This window comes from Tachysurus vachellii, chromosome 23, assembly GCF_030014155.1.
Source record: "Tachysurus vachellii isolate PV-2020 chromosome 23, HZAU_Pvac_v1, whole genome shotgun sequence".
Classification (NCBI taxonomy): Eukaryota; Metazoa; Chordata; class Actinopteri; order Siluriformes; family Bagridae; genus Tachysurus; species Tachysurus vachellii.
Window position 1 is genome coordinate 4,701,685 of NC_083482.1, and position 22,725 is coordinate 4,724,409.

The 22,725-nt window shown below is 40.8% G+C and overlaps 1 protein-coding gene across 1 annotated transcript in view; it reads right to left on the bottom strand.

Annotated features, from left to right (window-relative positions):
* LOC132839025 (interleukin-1 receptor accessory protein-like 1-B) overlaps positions 1-22,725 on the bottom strand; it is a 331,182-nt gene that overhangs the window by 176,077 nt on the left and 132,380 nt on the right. The window contains exons 4-5 of the mRNA XM_060859755.1: positions 18,469-18,655; positions 17,610-17,763 (exon numbers count right to left, since the gene is read on the bottom strand). Of these exons, the coding sequence (XP_060715738.1) occupies positions 17,610-17,763; positions 18,469-18,655 (341 nt within the window). The remainder of the gene's footprint in view (positions 1-17,609; positions 17,764-18,468; positions 18,656-22,725) is intronic.

Here is a 22,725-nt window from a genome sequence, read left to right on the forward strand (position 1 = left end):
TCACTCACTCACTCACTCTCTCTCTCTATCTCTCTCTTCCGCCAACCCCCTGCGCTTTAGTCTGCCAGTCTACCTGCCTCTTAATTCTACAAAGTCTATTCTACGGCCTGTTCCTCTCATATCATCGCTAACCCAACAGATCCATAACGCTTATACAAAAAAAGCATAGGTTTTTGGTATTTTTGTGACCTTTAATGCAGTTGATAACCTGACATTTACATAAAACCTTTCCTGTCAATATTTTAGTGGTAGAACCAAGCAGTAGGCTGATATAATCACTAGAACTATTTTTCTCTCTTTTTTTGTGCTTTTCTGGATGTTTACTTTAGAACTTTAGAGCCTATAATAACTTATTATTTGTCTCTATTTGCCAATAAAGTGTGGTATTTAATTAAATTTGTTATTTTATGATTCTGTTAATTATAGGATGTGCTTTATGTAATGGCACATCAACTATCTGATGTGTTTCATAGCCTCAAATGAGTTGTATTTATTTGTTACATATTGAATCTTTCAGCAGGGTACAACAAAACATAAATTCATTTGCAAGTCCACCAGGCGTGTTTAAAATCTAATCCAATGTCCCAGTCCAATATCTTGGTTGTCTGAAAACCTAAATCACTAGCCTAAAAACTGTTCAATAATGCGGTTAGCAGTTATGGTGACCTATGTTGGACTTAAAAAGAGTCTGTTGTTACACATCAGTTTTCTCTTCACGTTGCACATACATGGTATTTAAGTCTTTATTTTTTTTTTCTCAAGTTGCTTAATGGTGAGGTGATTTCCTTCAGTTTCATCAGTGCTTCCAGTGCTTTCTTTTCACTATCTGATTCTGTGTTTGATCTGTATTAAGCTGCCTAGTTCAAGCCTAAATGAGCAGTAAGCTGTAAATACAGCACTGATCATCACACCATCGTGGAGCAAGTTTTTACTGAATATATATGATAGCTAGTCTTCTGAATCTCCCTGTTCATTATTAATAATACCCTGAACAATCGTCTTGCCCCAGGCACCCAGGCATATTATATTAGGCAGTCATTTTAGTACTTCAGTAGATTCAGAGGCCTATTTGTATTGAAGAGTTGTGCCATATAAATGTAAGAAATCAGACAGCATTTAGGCCTTAGTAAAAATAACCAGTTTTCAATAAGAGTGAGACCTGAATGGTAGTAATATTAATGTACTTATGCAAAATATCACAGCCACCACTGTGGATTTTCAATGTTACATCCCCTTTTGTGACTCTTTTTGATCCTTTTTTTGCCTTCCTTTCACCTTCTTTTTTCTTTTCACTTTGCATGTATCTTTCCTGCAGTCATCTTTCTCAGTCTTATGTCTACCTCTATGACATACAGAATTGTACATAAAAAAAAAAAGTTAAAACACAGCAAGGAAAAATTTAGGGCAGGGCAACAGAGGTTTGATGGACATGTGTGGAACTTGCAGGAAGTGGTGCCTTGTGTTCTCAGCCAAGAGAAATGGACACAAATGGAAGTGACATTTCTGAACTATTTAACTGTTGTTTATGGTTATGAGATGTGATACTAATACCTTCAACCTGGCTACTGTAGCTTAGGGATGAATGGATTGCACAGTGTTGAAGGATTAAACAGGTTAACTGTACGACATATAATAATGTTGTGATTGCTATCACCCCATCACCCCATTGCTATCATTTTGAGACACTAAAAATTCTGCATTCAGAGGAATGAGTCATCACTAAGGAACCCATAATGCCTTTTGAACAATAGCAAGACATTCAGCAAGCAAAAAAAAAACACATAAAAATCATTATAAAATGTTGACATTAAATATTGATTTTTACGTGGGCTGGAGCTTTACAATTCTTTCACCAAGAGAAAGACCACACACACACACACATACACACTACGAGGTGGAAAAATCATACATTTATTATAAAATGTTAAAGCTACAAAAGTGGTTGCTAATTCAAGGTAAGAATTTTTTAGCATGATAATACAGACTGAGGTAAATGAGCTTCATGCTCATGTAGAGAATCGTGTTTGGACATAACAAAAATGTCAGCAGATTTTGGCTATACAGAAAGCTTGTTGTGTTCTAATGTAAGACTAATTAAGACTAATTAAGCTGAATAATGAGTCCTGAATGGAAGTAATGTTAGTGTAGTTATGTATCAAAATGAGGATTTTCAATGTCACTGTAATGAGTCTGTCTGTGTTTTGCCCTGTTTCTGTCTGCTGTCTGCCTTGCCGTTAATTGTTTGCTCCGCCCACTAATTGGTTACCATGGACACTAATTGCACTCTATCTCCCCCCCAGGTGTATCGTGTTAGTCACTGATTGTCTCTGCTTGGTGATTGGTTCCTGCTTGCTATATCTACCCTGTTTGTTCACTTCCCTGGGGTTGGTCGTTGTTCTATGTTGGTGTCGATGTTAATGTTTCCTGTGTGCTCAGTGTTCTGCCCTGTTTTGCCTGCATGTTTGTTTGCCTGTTTCTTGTTTTGGTCTATTAAAAGTCTAAACTGCACTTGGATCCTCACTTGCCTTTTTCCCGTCGCGACAGTCACACTGCCTTTATGACACTTTACATATGAAAGTTCAGCCAATTTCAATGCTGAAATTCAAAATAGTAATTGAATTAAATCAGAAAGGACAAAACAAATGACCAATATGCCATGTTACACAGCTAGACTACTGAATACAGAACCTATTTTGCCATTTTGTCTTAATTTCTTACCAAACTCTTCGCATTATTTTTGCCTTCCTCCCACCTTCGTCTTTTTATTCTTTTCTAATGTAAGACTAATTAAGCTAACTAGTAAAATAATTACACTGTCAATCTGATCATGTGTCTGCCGATGTGTGTAACGCAGCAGTGGGATTTAGATATTAAGAACTACATCAAAATGTGTTCCACATTGCATTTCTTTTAAACATACCTACAGTACATACGTTTAGCAATATGATATTAGGGATTTTTTCTGAAAATCCCTAAAGATGAAATCTGTCTCTAGTGATCTGGCCAACTCATTTCTGCTTTAACTAGTCCTGCTTCTTTCTGCAGTGCACAGCTTATGAAGTGAAAGACAGAAGAAAATAATTTGTACTGAATAGCCCTTATCTACCACTCTTTAATAGGGCCAAAGGCAGAACAAAAGAGGCCCAATATGGTCACACTAAGAATGTCTTGCAGTGAATTAGAGTTTTGTATTTCTTTTCAGAGGCAGTGTCACTTCGGTCACCCTAATTATACTCTATCAATTAAAAAGAGCAATTATGTTCTACCATCCTTCATATGGTAATCAGGCCACCTGAGCAAAGACATGGAATGACCTCAGTAATAACAAGCCATGGTAGAATAAGTGTGTGTGAATGTGTGTGTGTCTTTGTGTGTGTTCAGTATGTATGTATGTACAACATACCATATATTGCAGATAGTTAAACTGAATATATTAATAAACTTTTAGATCTATCCAAGTGAGTTTTAAGCCTGAGAAATAAATGAACTTTTTTGCAGAGTGCTTTTTTATAGGTGCACCATAAAAAACACTGAGAAAGTTCTGATTTCTCCAGGTTAAAACTAACATACAATGGATCAATACTTCCCACTAAATTTCTTAATCTTAGACCTATTAAATCAATTCTAGCAGTATGGATCAACAACCTATCTCATTTAAGAGAAATGAGAAAGAGGTTGGTTGACTAATGTCTAAATATAGCTTTGGCAAAAAGAAAAACGATTATTGGAAAAAACTAGTTCAGAATTAAAACCCAAAAATATGTATGCAGACAACACTTCTTATGTTGTCATTGGTATTGTCTGTACAAACGTAGTGGTACTAAAGTATTAGTAAAATAGCAAAACATAATTCTAAAATATTTACTTTTATTTGTTGGCTTTTTTTTATTTTCCTCTGATTGTGTACTCACTGGTTAAAGTTGTTTGTTCATTTATCTATTCTATATTATATGCACAATGATAGGTTTAAGCTTCTGTATCTGTTGTATTTCTTATTGCTTGTATTTAGGTATGATGGATCTCTGTCACAGAATGCTGGAAGATAATGGGTCTGCCAGCCACAGGGCTTATTCTCTAATAGCTTCAATCTCCTGTCTCCCTCACTTTCTCTCTGCTCGCTACATAGACCAGCCACTAAATCCTGAGCTGAGCTGGTGGAAAGTTTCTAAAGTTAGACTTCTGTTAGTGAAAACGTTAATATGAAGATACCACATATAGTGTAAATTAAACGTTAAATTACCTCTTGTTATTTAAGCAACATGCTTAGAAAGTGAAGGCTACAGCTACAGAGTTTTCAGTCGTTATTTAATATTTTCTTCTTCTTTTTATTGCCTTTCAGCAGTATGTTTTTCAACTTCATTTCTCAGAATCTGACATACAATAAAAAACTACAAGACTAAATCTGTCACCCAACAGACCCAACAGTTCTTTGTTAAGTTTCACAACTAGCTAATTACTGGTGATAGTAGTTACCAATCCATTTACTGTTGAGTTAAATTTTATTCTGTTTAGTTTATGAAAATTGCTTTGGCTATCCGAGCCTGATTGCCTAAAATAATACATGGTCTATGACTTTGACTCTATCTTTGCCCTTTGGAGTTGTCTGCTTTGCCATTTGCATCAATAAAACCTGCATTTGCATCTAAACCCCTATTCATGGCTGGCAAGTCCAATGTACTTATTATGTAGAGCCTTCACCAGCTTATAAACACTTGTACTTTTCATTTCTCTTCCTCTCAGGAAAGAGGGATTGCTCTAGAGACTAATGCTCATAATTATCTGAACTAATGCAAATGCATAAAGATGTCCATTTCCCTGATGTACTCTTTTTCTAACTCTTCAAATGTCTTCAAATATGATTGCTGCCCAGGCCACATCAGGAGACCCTGAAGAGCCCAAATCGACTATATTATTATTCATGCATTTATTCTCTAATCTGATAAGTCAGAGATAATTTACCATATTTCTGATTTATAATTATGTCAAATATGAATTCATACTGTATTTTATTTAGTTTTTTTTTACATCAACAGAAATCAGAATGGAAAACACACTTCCATTTTTTATGATGTAGGAGCCCCATCCAACTGTTATTTCCCATGTTTATGTGAACTATATAGTAAATACACCAGCTCAAATATCATTTACTGTCATGTCGAAAAACTGAACACAAATGGCCTGGATGGGCCGTGCTATAATTGTGTTACATCTAGTTTGAATTCATATGACCTGTCTGTTTGCTTTGTAATCAGGAGCATAAATTGTGTGTAACCATTAAGTTCTTATGTGCATCATTTTTTTAAAACTGGAAAAGACTGATTAACATGCTAATATTCTAATGAACAAAATTATGTCTACTTATAGAGCTCAATATCAGTTCATACTTTGGAACTGTCCCTGCAGAAACACAATAAATTCTATATGTCATCTAATTGCTGATCTCTTACAAGTTGTGTGACATGTTCAAAAAGAATAAGCACTTAACATGGTAGTACTGGAGCCCTGTAGTATAGTAATCTCTACACCAAACCATCGGTTTAAATCAGTTTAAGGAGTTAAAAAAATCATCACAATTTCCGAATCTTAGCCTTAATTCCAACAGGAAAGGAGAAAGCCTAATTACCAATGTGAATTTGAAAATACAGAAATAAATTTTATTCTGTAATGAGTAGTAATAACAAGTTGCACATTTACACACCTGGGTTAAAGCCAAATTAATATATTCCACAGTCACATTTGAGTTTTCGCTCTACACTTGGATACAAGCTAATGCTCTGAATTTTTGCACATACTGTATGTTACTGCGATTTCTGAAATGAAATCCTGGCAGATTGTGATGCAGCTCATGCTGCTAAAATCCCACGCTGTGCATGTCAAACATTTCTCATCCTGTGACCCCATATGAAGGCTATTTAAATAACCTAGAAGCAATCACATCCTGTCTTGGTAAATGGCAGATTCATTTAGAAAATAACAAGAAGGGAAACTTCCTGGCTCATACTTTGAGTCATCAGTGATCAAAATTATGTGATGTTTTTGCTGTTTGGAATAATAATAATAATAATAATAATAATAATAATAATAATAATAATAATAATAATAAATGGGGCACGGTGGCTTAGTGGTTAGCACGTTCGCCTAACACCTCCAGGGTCGGGGTTCGATTCCCGCCTCCACCTTGTGTGTGTGGAGTTTGCATGTTCTCCCCGTGCCTTGGGGGTTTCCTCCGGGTACTCCGGTTTCCTCCCCCGGTCCAAAAAATTGTCCCTAGTGAGTGAATGAGTGTGTGTGTGTGTGTGTGTGTGTGTGTGTGTGTGTGTGTGTGTGTGCCCTGCGATGGGTTGGCACTCCGTCCAGGGTGTATCCTGCCTTGATGCCCGATGACGCCTGAGATAGGCACAGGCTCCCCGTGACCCGAGGTAGTTCGGATAAGCGGTAGAAGATGAATGAATGAATAATAATAAATATAGCTGCAAGCAGCGATACCGGGGTCAAGCCGATCAGATGCGCTCAGAACATATCGCTGATGAACCATACCAAGTTTGTAGCGATATGGCATTGCATTGGTAAGTTGTGAGTTGGTATAGGTGTGAGTGATTGTGTAAGTGTGTGTTAGTGAGTGAGTGTGTGAGTCAGTGAGTGTTTTTGTGAGTGTGAGTGTGTGAGTGTGCGAGTGTAAGTGTGAGTGTGTAAGTGTGAGTGTGTGTGTAAGTGTGTGTGAGTGTAAGTGTGTGTGTGTGTGTAAGTGTGTGCGAGTTTGAGTGAGTGTGTGTGAGTGAGTGTGTAACTGTGAGTGTGTGTATCTGAGTGTGAGTGTGTATGTGAGTGTGTGTGTGAGTGTGTGAGTGAGAGTAAGTGTGCAAGTGTGAGTGAGTGTGTGTGTAAATGTGTGTAAGTGTGTGTGTGTTCCTCGTATGTGAAAACATACTTGGCAATAAAGACCTTTCTGATTCTGATTCTGATTCTGATGTTGCAAGAATTTTGCCTCTAGGCCTTACGATTCAGCACAAAATTGGGTTTTTGGACTGTTGGTGGCGCTAGACGGTTTGAGCTAGACACACCAAAGTTGCTACAGTAACCTCTAAGACTGGCCTCTACATGTGTGCCAAATTTCATAACTTTCCTACGTACGATTCTATGGGCTGCCATTGACTTCAATGGCGGAAGAGGAAGAATAATAAATATAGCTGCAAGCAGCGATACCGGGGTCAAGCCGATCAGATGCGCTCAGAACATGTCGCTGATGAACCATACCAAGTTTTGTAGCGATATGGCATTGCATTCGTAAAATGTGTGTGTGTGTGTGTGTGTGTGTCTGTGTGTGTGTGTGTGTGTGTGTGTCTCTGTGCATCTGTGTGTGTGTGTGTGTGTGTGTGTGTGTGTGTGTGTGTGTGTGTGTGAGTGCGTGTGTGTGTGTGTGTGCATGTCTGGTGTGTGTGTGAGTGTGTGTGTATGTGTCTCTGTGCGTCTGTGTGTGTCTGTGTGTGCATGTCTGTGTGTCTGTGTGTGTCTGTATGTCTGTGTGTGTGTGAGTGTGTGTGTGTGTGTGAGTGTGTGTGTCCGTGTGTGTGTGTCTGTGTGAGTGTGAGTGTGTGTGAGTGTGAGTGTGTGAGTATGTGTGTGAGTGTGAGTGTGTGTGTGTGTGTGTGTTTGAGAGTGTGTGTGTGTATGTGTGTAAATGTGTGTGTCAGTGTGTGTGTGTTCCTCGTATGTGAAAACATACTTGACAATAAAGTGTGTGTGTGTGTGAGTGTGTGTGAGTGTGTCTGTGTGTGTGTGTGTGAGTGTGTGTGTATGTGAGTGTCTGTGTGTGTGTGAGTGTCTGTGTGTCTGTGTGTGTGTGTGAGAGGGTGTGTGAGTGTGTGTGTGTGAGTGTCTGTGTGTGTCTGTGTGTCTGTGTGTGAGTGTGTCTGTGTGAGTGTGAGTGTGTGTGTGTGTGTCTGTGTGAGTGTGTGTGAGTGTGAGTGTGTGTGAGTGTCTGTGTGTGTGAGAGAGTGTGTGTGTGTGAGTATGTGAGTGTGCGAGTGTGAGTAAGTGTGTGAGTGTGAGTGTGTGTGTGTGTAAATGTGTGTGTAAGTGTGTGTGTTCCTCATAAAGACCTTTCTGATTCTGATTCTGATTCTGATTTGATTTGAACCTTGCAAGAATTTTGCCTCCAGGCCTTACGATTCAGCACAAAATTGGGTTTTTGGACTGTTGGTGGCGCTAGACGGTTTGAGCTAGACACACCAAAGTTGCTACAGTAACCTCTAAGACTGGCCTCTACATGTGTGCCAAATTTCATAACTTTCCTACGTACGGTTCTATGGGCTGCCATTGACTTCAATGGCGGAAGACGGAAGAATAATAATAATAATTAAAGCTGCAAGCAGCATTTCCCGGGTTCAAGCGTTTAAGGCCTTTAGGGAGTTTAAGGCCTTAAAGGATTCTCACATACACAAAGTGACTCGCATGTTACAGAGGGTGCCACAATATATGTCATGTCATGCTACATATGTCATGCTACAGAGGGTGCCACAATATATGTCATGTGAAGTACGCACCTGTCCAGTTTTCCCTAAAATAAACAAAGTCATATCCATAAAGCGAAGAAACACAAGCACCCAGATGCAGAACGAGTGACCCGCAAGTCATTTCCTGAAGAAAATGTGAATGTGCTTGCACATGGCAAATTCCCCTCATTGTGCTGAGTGTTTTGATGATTATGTCACATGTCCATGTTGTGCTAACTGTTTTGATTTCGCTCATTTTGGGGGCGGGGCTACACGTGACGTCAGTTCCCCTCATCGTGCTGAGTGTTTTGATATGTAATATGTCCATGTTGTGCTAACTTTTGGATATCGCTAATTTTGGGGGCGGGGCTACACGTGACGTCAGTTCCCCTCATCGTGCTGAGTGTTTTGATATATGACATGTCCATGTTGTGCTAACTTTTTGATTTCGATAATTTTGGGGGCGGGGCTACATGTGACGTCATCAGAATACCCGCGAGAATCAGAATCTTTCTCAGAATCAGAATCTTTGCACAAAATTGGGTTTTTGGACTGTTGGTGGCGCTAGAGGGCTTTTTTTTAAAAAAATGGCTGTTTTTAGTGATTTTTCCATTATAGCACCACCAAGTAGATAATCGCCGCGGTTTTTGAACTGTGACCTCAGTTTGACCTCTTTCACATGTGTCCCAGGTTTGGTGTTGATAGCTCATTTAGTTCTTGAGTTATTGACATTTTAGTAAAACTGGCTCCTCACAGTCCAAACGTTTTGGGGCCCCTTAAGGACCCTGAATCAAAATTTCGACTTTTTTTCGAAAATTATTGTCATTGAGACGCCAGAGAATATTACTGCACTGGATTGGTCTCGATCAAGCGAAAAACCTAGGACTAGTTAGCAAAAGTAGGTTTCGGATAAAATTTGCCATAGCGAAAAAATTTCATGGCGGAAATGAAATTGGAGATATACATTTTTTAAGTCATGAGCCAAGGATTCCAATGATATAAAGCACTTGAGATTTGGACATAGGGGTTTTAGGGGTTTAGGGGTTATGGGGACAAACACGTTTTGGGGCGCTGAAGTGCCCCAAATTGTCCGATTCTGCTGAGATTTTGGCCCTGAGTAACTGTGACCAGTACTACCATCTGACCAAGTTTGAGCTCTCTAGGCCTTACGGTTTGGGCTGCACGACCGTTTCTATGGCGGAATAATAATAATAATAATAATAATAATAATAATAATAATAATAATAATAATAATAATAATTAAAGCTGCAAGCAGCATTTCCCGGGTTCAAGCGTTTATGGCCTTTGGATTGACATGACAATATATGTCATGTCATGCTACATATGTCATGCTACAGAGGGTGCCACAACATATGTCATGTGAAGTACTCACCCGTCCAGTTTTCCCTAAAATAAACAAAGTCATATCCATTAGAGATGAGCCGGATACTCGGCTGAAACGAGCACTTATAGCACGGATAAAGCACTTCTGCCGAGTACGAGTATTATACGAGTAATACGAGTCAATATTTGTGCTTGGATTGTATGAAAATCATCATTGGCTAGCGTTTAACCGGTAATTAAAGCCCCGCCCACTTCAAGACAAGACCCACCTACTTCCGGGTTAGGCCCCACCCACTCCGAGTCAGAACCAGAATCAGAATCTTTGCCTTACAAGTCAGCACAAAATTGGGTTTTTGGACTGTTGGGGGCGCTAGAGGGCTTTTTTTTAAAAATGGCTGTTTTTAGTGATTTTTCCGTTATAGCACCATGAAGTGACCAATCGCCACAGTTTTTGAAATGTGACCTCAGTTTGACCTCTTTCACATGTGTCCCAAGTTTGGTGTTGATAGCTCATTTAATTCTTGAGTTATTGACATTTTAGTAAAACTGGCTCCTCACAGTCCAAACTTTTTGGGGCCCCTTAAGGACCCTGAATCAAAATTTTGACTTTTTTTCGAAAATTATTGTCATTGAGACTCCAGAGAATATTACTGCACTGGATTGGTCTTGATCAGGCGAAAAACCTAGGACTAGTTAGCAAAAGTAGGTTTCGGATAAAATGCGTGATAGCGAAAAAATTTAATGGCGGAAATGAAATTGGAGATATACGTTTTTTAAGTCATGAGCCACGGATTACAATGATATAAAGCACTTGAGATTTGGACATAGGGGTTTTAGGGGTTTAGGGGTTTATGGGGACAAACACGTTTTGGGGCGCTGAAGCGCCCCAAATTGTCCGATTCTGCTGAGATTTTGGCCCTGAGTAACTGTGACAGTACTAACAGTACTACCATCTGACCAAGTTTGAGCTCTCTAGGCCTTACGGTTTGGGCTGCACGACCGTTTCTAGGGCGGAATAATAATAATAATAATAATAATAATAATAATAATAATAATAATAATAATTAAAGCTGCAAGCAACATTTCCCGGGTTCAAGCGTTTAAGGCTTTTAGGAAATTTAAGGCCTTAAAGGATTTTCACATACACAAAGTGACAAATAAACAAAGTCATATCGGTGAGTCTACAATCCTCGTGCGAAGCAAAACGAAGTATGAAAACATACTTGGCAATAAAGACCATTCTGATTCTGATTCTGATTCTGAGACTTTGCCTTACGAGTCAGCACAAAATTGGGTTTTTGGACCTATGGGCACAAACACGTTTTGGGGCGCTGAAGCGCCCCAGATTGTCCGATTTTGTGAGATTTTGGCCCTGAGTAACTGTGACCAGTACTACCATCTGACCAAGTTTGAGCTCTCTAGGCCTTACGGTTTGGGCTGCACGACCGTTTCTAGGGTGGAATAATAATAATAATAATAATAATAATAATAATAAAAATCCTAACAAAAACAATAGGTTTCCAGCGCTTCACGCTTGAACCCTAATAATGATAATAATAAAAATCCTAACAAAAACAATAGGTTTCCAGCGCTTCGCGCTTGAACCCTAATATTAATAATAATAATAAATATAGCTGCAAGCAGCGATACCGGGGTCAAGCTGATCAGATGCGCTCAGAACATGTCGCTGATGAACCATACCAAGTTTCGTACCGATACGGCATTTTATTGGTAAAATACTGAACTTAACGTGAAAATTCAAAATGGCCGACACACAAAATGGCCATCCAAAATATTTGTGTGTGTGAGTGTGTGTGTGTGTGTGTGTGTGTGTGTGTGAGTGTGTGTGTGTGTGCGTGTGTGTGTGTCTGTGTGTGTCTGTGTGAGTGTGTGTGAGTGTGTGTGTGTGTGTGAGTGTGTCTGTGTGTGATTGTGTGTGAGTGAGTGTGTGTGCGTGTGTGTGTGTGTGCGTGTGTGTGTGTAAATGTGTGTGTAAGTGTGTGTGTGTTCCTCGTATGTGAAAACATACTTGGCAATAAAGTGTGTGTGTGTGAGTGTGTCTGTGTGAGTGTGTGTGTGTGTGTGTGAGTGTGAGTGTGTGTGTGTCTGTGTGTGAGTGTCTGTGTGTGTCTGTGTGTGTGTATGTGAGTGAGTGTGTGAGTATGTGAGTGTGCGAGTGAGTATGTGAGTGTGCGAGTGTGGAAACTTGGTATGGTTCATCAGCGACATGTTCTGAGCGCATCTGATTGGCTTGACCCCGTGTGTGTGTGTGTGTGTGTGTGTGTGTGTGCGTGAGTGTGTGTGTAGGTGTCTGTGTGTGTGTGTGTGCATGTCTGTGTGTGTCTGTGTGTGTGAGTGTGAGTGTGTGTGAGTGTGTGTGTGAGTGTGTAAGTGAGTGAGTGTGAATGTGTGTGTGTGTGTATGTGTGTAAATGTGTGTGTCAGTGTGTGTGTGTGTTCCGAAAATGCGAAAACATACTTGACAATAAAGTGTGTGTGTGTGTGTGTCTGTGTGAGTGTGCGAGTACGTGTGTGAGTGTGAGTTTGTGTGAGAGTGTGTGTAAATGTGTATGTGAGTTTGTGTGTGAGTGTGTGTCTGTGTGAGTGTCTGTGTGAGTGTTTGTGTAAATGTGTGTGTCTGTGTGTGTGTGTGTGTGTGTGTGAGAGTGTGTGTGTGTGTGTGAGTATGTGAGTGTGCGAGTGTGAGTAAGTGTGCGAGTGTGAGTAAGTGTGTGTGTGTAAATGTGTGTGTAAATGTGTGTGTAAGTGTGTGTGTGTGTCCCTCATAAAGACCTTTCTGATTCTGATTCTGATTCTAATGTTGCAAGAATTTTGCCCCCAGGCCTTACGATTCAGCACAAAATTGGGTATTTGGACTGTTGGTGGCGCTAGATGGTTTGAGCTAGACACACGAAAGTTGCTACAGTAACTTCTAAGACTGGCCTCTACATGTGTGCCAAATTTCATAACTTTCCTACGTACGGTTCTATGGGCTGCCATTGACTTCAATGGCGGAAGACGGAAGAATAATAATAAGAAGAAAACTAACAATAACAATAGGTGTCTACGCCCCTTCGGGGCTTGACCCCTAATAATAAGAAAACTAACGATAACAATAGGTGTCTACGCCCCTTCGGGGCTTGACCCCTAAATAATAAGAAAACTAACGATAACAATAGGTGTCTACGCCCCTTTGGGGCTTGACCCCTAATAATAATAATTATAAGAAGAAAACTAACGATAACAATAGGTGTCTACGCCCCTTCGGGGCTTGACCCCTAATAATAATAAGAAAACTAACGATAACAATAGGTGTCTACGCCCCTTCGGGGCTTGACCCCTAATAATAATAAGAAAACATACATTTGAATAAGTTTGTTAGGCCTGTAGCCTGCAACTATTCTAGTAATCGGTGCATAAAATGAAAAATGAAACAAAATGAAAATTGACCTAAGTGTAGGTTTGAATATGGTCTGTGATAGATAAACTTTAATTCTTTCCCTCTTTTTCAGTGGCACTCTCAGTAGGGTGTAAAATGGTAATCATTCACTGTAATGGTTACGTGACATTTTAAAAGCTACTATGGCAATGTGGATAGGTGGCATGAAGAATGTGCCCCTTTCTGGAGAGAGAGAGAGAGAGAGAGAAAGAGATTGATATATATATATATATATATATATATATATATATATATATATATATATATATATATAGAGAGAGAGAGAGAGAGAGAGAGAGAGAGAGAGAGAGAGAGAGAGGTGTTTGGCCTAAATGCAGTCCTTACATCATGTGTGGTGGGCAGGGAAACATATGGCATATGTCATATGCCTGTCTGAAATTTTGAAAAAAATTGAGAATTTCTGCCAATCATATACAAACAATACACATGGAATGTTTCTATTCTGGTTCTTTAAAACCTCTGCATTGGTTGTCTGCAAAGATTATGTTGTGTAGGGAGCCAGTTTAAAATTCAGGTTGTTGGATAGTAATGTGCATTAATTCTGATACTGGCCAAACTCTGTGATTCTCCCCTTTCAAATAACCTTCAAAACAAGTGCTAATGCATTTTTTCTAAACAACAGTGGACAAAAGGTTTACAAGATTTAAAATGATCTAATAAAAGATGGTAATAACAAAAACTTGTCAATAAAACAAGCATGTTAATTAATCAGTGATCAATTCAATACCAATTTTGAGACTTTGGCATTTACTCAGTGTTGTAATGTAACGGAGTACAAATACTTTGTTACTGTACTTAAGTAGAAATTTCACGTATCTGTACTTTACTTCGCTATTTAAATTTATGTCAACTTTCACTTTTACTCCCCTACATTTCCTAGATAAAATGTATACTTTTACTCTGTTATATTTGTCTTTGTCTTGTGAATATTTTTTTTATTAATGACTGCATTCATTGGACACACTGTTTGTAGAGAATGCACACATACATGAACTGATTTGATTCAAGACTGGCATCATTACATCATGCATAAAATTTTGGTGTCCACTTTTGCCATTTTAAATAATACTATAACTTTTGGCTTACTATGTAGTCATATAATATATAATATAAAATTCTCACTGAGGGCTAAAAACCCCCAAAAGATGAAATCCTAGAACCGCCCCTGCTCTTATGCCTACCAAAAATCGCTGAAATTTTACTTTTTACCTTTACTTCAAATACTTAAGTACATTAAATATCAGAAAATTACTTTTGATACTTAAGTACGGTATATATCAGATACTTTAAGACTTTTACTTGAGTAATATTCTAAAAGATAACTTTCACTTCTACCAAAGTCTTTTTCTAGTACGATACTTGTATTTTTACTCAAGTATTGCTTTCTAGTACTTTATACAACACTGCATTTACCTCAGGTGATGAAAGAGACTGGTGGAGATGATGCTGCCACTCAAAGTGAGAGGTCATTTCTTATTGCAAACTTGCTAATGCTTAAAATCTGCCAGTAATTCTGTTAGTTAGATTAATGTAGGCAGGGTCTTTGGGCCTTCCAAGTGTGACTTATCATGGCCTATCTTTCTTAATGAGTTGGGATATATGAAGCAAAACAATTTCACTGTACTGGATTGTGTCTGTGAAAAATAAAGACCTATTTATTTTAAAGGTGGGGTCTCCGTTGTTTGAAAGCCAAATTTGACATTTGGAATCACCAAAACAAACATGCCCCTAACCTAAATGGGTCCCACCCCTGTATTGATAGCTCCGCCCACACATACATACATAACCCAGGCAACTAATGGAAAGAAATGTGTCTTTATCATAGCTGAAGGGAAGAACAATACGATTGCAGATAAACAAACAAGCAAAAATGACACACAAGCATAATCATGCAAAGGATGGCATATATTAGTTCTGTGTAACAAAGTAAAACCAACATATTCACAGATTAGAATTTCGAGCGTTTAGCTCAGGAGTTATTGACTCGGGAAACTCCAATCTGTGAATATGCAGCCAACTTCCAGCTCCTTCAGTTCTCTCCAGCGCTGGAAAGCTGATCCTATATTAACACGGGTCCTACTTCTTGCCTTATTGTAAGCCTTTCTTCGCTTTCTTTGTTTGTTTTTATCATCCATGTCAATGTTAAAACCGCTTTCTGCTAATGCAACACATGCGCACTGAACACTGCCCATATTGACAAGACACACCCCTTTCTGCTCATTGGCTACACATTTGTTTTGATTTTTGTTTTGTTTGTCGTCCCGACTCAGTTTTCGGAAGCATTTCTCAAAGAACGGAGACCCTACCTTTAAGTGGGAATTCTCATAGCTTTATTTGTATAGGTATAAAAAAAGTGAAATCTGACCATGTCCCGAGCATGGCTTCAAGGATTTAAGGCAGTTCAGAGGTTTTGAAATTTTTAACTAATAATGATATAATTGCTAAATAGCCCACATATGCACGCCTATACATTTAAACATAAACTAAATCTTAAATCAGTATTTTGTGTAAACTATATTATAGTACAGTATATTAACATAATCTGGTCTGGGTCTTTTCAAAAGGAAGGAAACCACAGGCTGCCATTAAGTGTTTCTCATCCATGCAGTAGAAGTAGTGAAGAATTTAAAGTGGAAAGGTTTCATTACTCCAGGGACAGGAGACAGGCAGGTAATCATAACTCAAATCCCATATTTAAGTTTTTATAATGAGAAAAACATGGAAAAATGTCAAAGGCCAGCCTAATATTAAAATTGCTCCATTACTGTTAAGACGATATAGTTACACAACAAATGTCAATAAATGTACCTGAAGGGAAAAGTCAGTTTTACCTTTTCTGTCTCACTTCTCAGCAACTGACAGTCATCAATTTGACACATCTGTAATATGTACATCAACACATCTGAGAGCCTAAGCTGGCATACCTCAGGTTTATGCATCAGAAGCAGCAAATTACTAATTATATGTGTTTTGTTTTTTCCGACATTATGGTCTAGCTATGGTTAAGACAGCAGTCTCAGGTAGTTAATGAACTGTTCCATTGCTTAGTAATTACTGCCACAAGAAAATGGTGCAAAATGGAATCTTTAACAATGTCCTCATCCTGATTACAGAGCTCATATCTGACTCCAGAGAAAAGCATAGCAGTGACAGTATTTTGGCAGTGGAATTTGCTTCATAAGTATAAAAAAAATTCCCATTTGTTTTTTTTAATACAAACTAAGTTATTTAGACCAACTATTAGACCAACACATAATGCCTGTAGTGTTTCATAGCTTTACACAAATGAAAAGTCAGAAACATAATGTAACACCTAGAGCTCAATAAGTATTTCAGTGAAGAATTAATTCTATATTAACTCTGTATTTAATAAGAATATGATTAGGATATGCCCTGGAGAACTTAAAGTGAACTGGTTTGACACACTATACTAATGTTTTGGGGAAGAAATACAGTAAAAGGCTATACTTGTTTGCCTTTAATACAGAACAACTAGATTGTGAAATAATTTTTGTAACTATAATATTGGACAGATGTACTGTATGTCTCCCAATGTCACCACTGAAAGCCAGATATAACATTATAATAACCACCATGCATTTAATCCCACATTCAGAATTATTACTGTCTGTGAATTATCTTCTATGTGTTGACCAATTCTTTTAGTCAGCAAACAGAAAAAAAGAATGGTCACTCCAGTTTGTCATGCTCTCATTGTATATGTTATTGTGTATGTTTCAGATTTTAGACATCTTTATGTAGAACTTGCAATTAGACAGTGTTTAGGTGTTATTTTAAATAGACCAACATATTAACTAATTAGCTATAATAATACCTTAATAGTTTATTGGAGCAATAGAGTCTTTTTAAATTTTACCAGCTAGAATATTTCACTAGCAAGAAGTGTTTTTGAGGTACTGAGATTTGGCTTAATGCTACTAAATTTAAGTGACCAGTTATGCATGTTAATAACTATAATCCCTGAATAATAATTATTATAGCTTTGATATTAGTGGGATGTGCTTTCTGACATTGTAAGATAAAAATCAGAGAAAAAATGGCTGTGCCTTACAGAGTCTTTCTTCTTTCTGAGAATTGCTGATCTATTCCATGCCTAATAGACTGTGGATGAACCCAAATATTTATATAATGCATTGTTTTTTTTAACAGGCTTCAAGAGAAGAAAAGCAGGGGAATATCAGAGCATTAAGAATATCTTATATGAAAATCTTAAATAAAATAAATGAAAATGCAATCTTAATCTTTTTCCACATACCAAAAGATGGATTAAAAAAATATTAGAGCAGGTCTTACCTGTGACTGACAATTCAGTAGTTCTTCGAACTAGAAAGGTTCCAAATGTTAATTCACAGGTGTAATTTCCAATGTCATCTTCTCTCACTTCCTTAATTGAAAGTGTGTCTTTTCTTCTGACAATGCTTTGTCGCCACTGTTTAGGTTTACACTCCTTTTGGATGTGAGAAATGAGACAGACAGAGAGAAACACAGTAATGTAGAAAATGTCATACATGATAGCCCTCCATACAAATTTTATTGAGCCGACGTATTCATAAATTGATTGGAAGTGGGAGGTGTATGACTGACTGCAGTACAATGAGTGTAGTAAAATTCATAAGTGACACGGTTTTGACAACAGATCTGCTTTCACTTTGGAATGTAAAATGGGAAATTGATGCTTGTAGAATATGTCAATCACTTATTTAATATTTTACCTTCATCTTGATGAAGATATGAGTTTATTATTTTCACTCCAAATTCTGTAACTCAGGATTATAGCTGTACTTAACTCTTACCGCTCTCTTTTTCTTTCTCTCTTTCTCTGCTTTCACACACACACACACACACACACACACACACACACACACACACACACACACACACATTATCTTTCTCAATTTCCCTTTCTCTCACCTTTACTACATTCAGAGTAACTGAAATCAAATATGTACCAGTGCTTAATATCCAAGGGTTACCAAACCTGTTGACAGATGTTAGGTGAAGACATATAATATTATTTTTTGTGCTGTATTACCTCAAAAAGTGATGTGAAATATATTTAATCACAATTAAAGAAAGAGTACAAAAAAGATGTAACAGTAACATGTAAGATGAGAGAGTCATTCCATTTCAGTTGCTTTATAAATACTCTTACCTTATACCATACAATCTCTGGATCCTTGCCAGGCTGGATGTAGTCATCTATGTCAGGACAGAGAATGTCCTTCCCCTTACTCAATTCAGCTTTCTCCAAATACTTCATTTTGGAGTTATAGCACAGGTCTGTGTCATTTTCTGACACAGTTAGGGACATGGACACTTTCATGCAGTATGTTGAATTTCTGGAAAAATAAGAAAGTTCAAGTAAAGATTGGATTTTCTATAATCTTTGATTTAAATTTTCAAATTTGATCAACATTGCTTTTTGTTGTTTTGTTTTGCTTTGCGTTTTTGTGATAGTTAATGGAAACTAGCCTTCCAAGTAATACAACAATAAAAAATTATAGGATTATTGTAAATCTTCACAATGGGCAGGAGGCCCATTTTTCAGGTCAGTTAGAATGCTTCCTTCAGCAGCTTTACAGTACAGTATAGTGCAGTAACAGCTACAATTGAATTTATTCAAAGACACCTCTCTAAACACTAGTACAAGCAAAAAAATTGACAGAAGTTATAAGAGGACACACTGCACTGGGCAGATGTGATAAGGTGGGGATTATGCTGGATAACGGGAACAGTATACTCAGGCATATAAATATGCCATTCCACAGCTCATATCCATCATATAAATAAACAAGCTTGATTTGAGCATGGTCGGTTTACACAAATATTTTAATGCAGCAAATAAAATAAAAATGTACTGGTGTTATGCCTCAATAACAAGGTCCATGACGTCGCCCAGTATGGCACAACGGGGGCCCCACTCTGGAGCCAGGCCCGGGGTTGGGGCTCGCATGCGAGTGCCTGGTGGCCGGGTCTTACCCCACGAGGCCCGGCCGGGCTCAGCCCGAAGGAGCGACGTGGGGCCGATCTCCTGTGAGCCCACCACCTACAGGAGGGACCGTAAGGGGCTGGCGCAATGTGGATTGGATGGCAGTCGAAGGCGGGGGCCTCGGCGACCCAATCCCCGGACACGGAATCTGGCTCTAGGGACATGGAATGTCACCTCGCTGGGGGGAAAGGAGCCTGAGCTGGTGCAGGAGGTTGAGAGATACCGACTAGAGATAGTTGGGCTTGCCTCCACGCACAGCTTGGGCTCTGGAACCCAACTCCTTGAGAGAGGCTGGACTCTCTACTACTCTGGAGTTGCCCGCGGTGAGAGGCAGCGGGCTGGTGTGGGCTTGCTCATAGCCCCCCAGCTCAGCAACCATGTGTTGGAGTTCACCCCGGTGAACGAGAGGGTCGTTTCCCTGCGCTTGCGGGTCGGGGATAGGTCTCTCACTGTTATTTGTGCTTACGGGCCAAATGGCAGTGTAGAGTACCCGACCTTCTTGGCGTCTCTGGAAGGGGTGCTGGAAAGTGCTCCGACCGGGGACTCCATCGTTCTACTGGGGGACTTCAACGCTCACGTGGGCAGCGACAGTGACACCTGGAGGGGCGTGATTGGGAGGAACGGCCCCCCGACCTGAACCCGAGTGGTGTTCTGTTATTGGACTTCTGTGCTAGTCACAGTTTGTCCATAACGAACACCATGTTCAAGCATAAGGGTGTCCATCAGTACACATGGCACCAGGACACCCTAGGTCGGAGGTCGATGATCGACTTTGTGGTTGTTTCATCTGACCTCCGGCCATATGTCTTGGACACTCGGGTAAAGAGAGGGGCGGAGCTGTCAACTGATCACCACCTGGTGGTGAGTTGGATCCGATGGCGGGGGAGGAAGTTGGACAGACTTGGCAGACCCAAACGTACTGTGAGGGTCTGCTGGGAACATTTGACAGAGTCTCCAGTCAGAGAGAACTTCAACTCCCACCTCCGGCAGAGCTTCAACCAGATCCCGAGGGAGGTTGGAGACATTGAGTCCGAGTGGACCATGTTCTCCACCTCCATTGTCGACGCGGCCGCTCGGAGCTGTGACCGTAAGGTCTCCGGTGCCTGTTGTGGCGGCAATCCCCAAACCCGGTGGTGGACCCCGGAAGTAAGGGATGCCGTCAAGCTGAAGAAGGAGTCCTATCAAGCCTGGTTGGCTCGGGGGACTCCGGAGGCAGCTGATAGGTACCGGAGGGCCAAGCGAGCTTCAGCCCGGGTGGTTACGGAGGCAAACACTCGGGTCTGGGAGGAGTTCGGTGAGGCCATGGAGAAGGACTATCGGTTGGCCTCGAAGAAATTCTGGCAAACCGTCCAGCGCCTCAGGAGGGGGAAGCAGTGCCCTGCGCACACTGTTTACAGTGGGAGTGGGAATCTGCTGACTTCGACTGGGGACATCCTCGGACGGTGGAAGGAGTACTTCGAGGTTCTCCTCAACCCCACCGACATGTCTTCCATTGAGGAAGCAGAGGCCGAGGGCTCAGTTGTGGACTCGTCGATCCCCCAAGCTGAGGTCACTGAGGTAGTTGAGAAGCTCTTCAGTGGCAAGGCACCGGGGGTGGATGAGATCCGCCCCGAGTACCTCAAGTCTCTGGATGTTGTGGGGCTGTCTTGGTTGACACGCCTCTGCAACGTCACGTGGAGGCTGGGGACAGTGCCTCTGGACTGGCAGACTGGGGTGGTGGTCCCTCTTTTTAAGAAGGGGGACCGGAGGGTGTGTTCCAACTACAGGGGGATCACACTCCCCACCCTCCCCGGAAAAGTCTATGCCAGGGTACTGGAGAGGAGAATTCGGCCGATAGTCGAACCTCGGATTCAGGAGGAACAATGCGGGTTTCGTCCCGGTTGTGGAACGCTCCAGGTTGCTGGAGGGTTCATGGGGGTTTGCCCAACCAGTCCACATGTGCTTTGTGGACCTGGAGAAGGCATTCGACTGTGTCCCTCGTGGTGACCTGTGGGGGGTGCTCTGGGAGTATGGGGTCTGGGGCCCTCTGCTAAGGGCTGTCCGGTCCCTATATGACCGGAGCAGGAGTTTGGTTCGCATTGCCAGCAGTAAGTCAGACTTGTTCCCGGTGCATTTTGGACTCCGGCAGGGCTGCCTTTTGTCAACGGTCCTGTTCATTATCTATATGGACAGGATTTCTAGGCGCAGTCGTGGGCCGGAGGGAGTCCGGTTTGGGGACCACAGGATTTCGTCTCTGCTTTTTGCAGATGATGTTGTCCTGTTGGCTTCCTCAAATCAGGACTTTCAGCGTGCACTGGGATGGTTTGCAGCCGATTGTGAAGCGGCGGGGATGAGAATCAGCACCTCCAAGTCCGAGGCCATGGTTCTCAACCGGGAAAGGGTGGCTTGCCCCCTTCAGGTTGGTGGAGAGCTCCTGCCTCAAGTGGAGGAGTTTAAGTATCTTGGGGTCTTGTTCACGAGTGAGGGAAGGATGGAGCGGGAGATCGACAGGCGGATCGGTGCATCTTCTGCAGTGATGCGGTCAATATACCGGTCTGTTGTGGTGAAGAAACAGATTTACCAGTCGATCTACGTTCCTACCCTCACCTATGGTCATGAGCTTTGGGTCATGACCGAAAGGACAAGATCCCGGATACAGGTGGCCGAAATGAGTTTCCTCCGCAGGGTGGCTGGGCGCTCCCTTAGAGATAGGGTGAGGAGCTCGGTCACCCGGGAGGAGCTCAGAGTAGAGCCGCTGTTCCTCCACATCGAGAGGAGTCAGCTAAGGTGGCTCGGGCATCTGTTCTGGATGCCTTCTGGACGCCTCCCTGGGGAGGTGTTCCGGGCATGTCCAACCGGGAGGAGGCCCCGGGGAAGACCTAGGACACGCTGGAGGGACTATGTCTCTCGGCTGGCCTGGGAATGCCTCAGTATTCCCCCGGAAGAGCTGGAGGAACCCGCGACCCCCCGCGACCCGGCCCCGGATAAGCGGTAGAGAATGGATGGATGGATGGATGGTGTTATGCCTCCTTCCATTTGTGTTTGTATAGTGCTTTTTACAATTCACATTGTCTCAAAGCAGCTTTACAGAAAATTAAGTTACTATATATCTCTAACATCTATCCCTATGTCTAATGAGCAAGCCAGAGGTGACCGAGGTGAGAAAAAGCTACCAGAGATGATATGAGGAAGAAACCTTGAGAGGAACCAGACTCTGAAGTGAGCCTCATCCTCATCTGGGTGACACTGAACAATAAATAATGTAAATGTAAATAATGTCCTTCCAAAATTTATAATTGTGCAACAGAGATCTCCTAAGGAACTAATGGGTCAGAGTAAATTCTGAGTTCACCACAGACCCAACACTAATTTCTTCTTCCCAAAGTCTTCAAATGATTGCTGATGAGGGACCGGCCATAAAGCTGACTGACGCAACAGTGG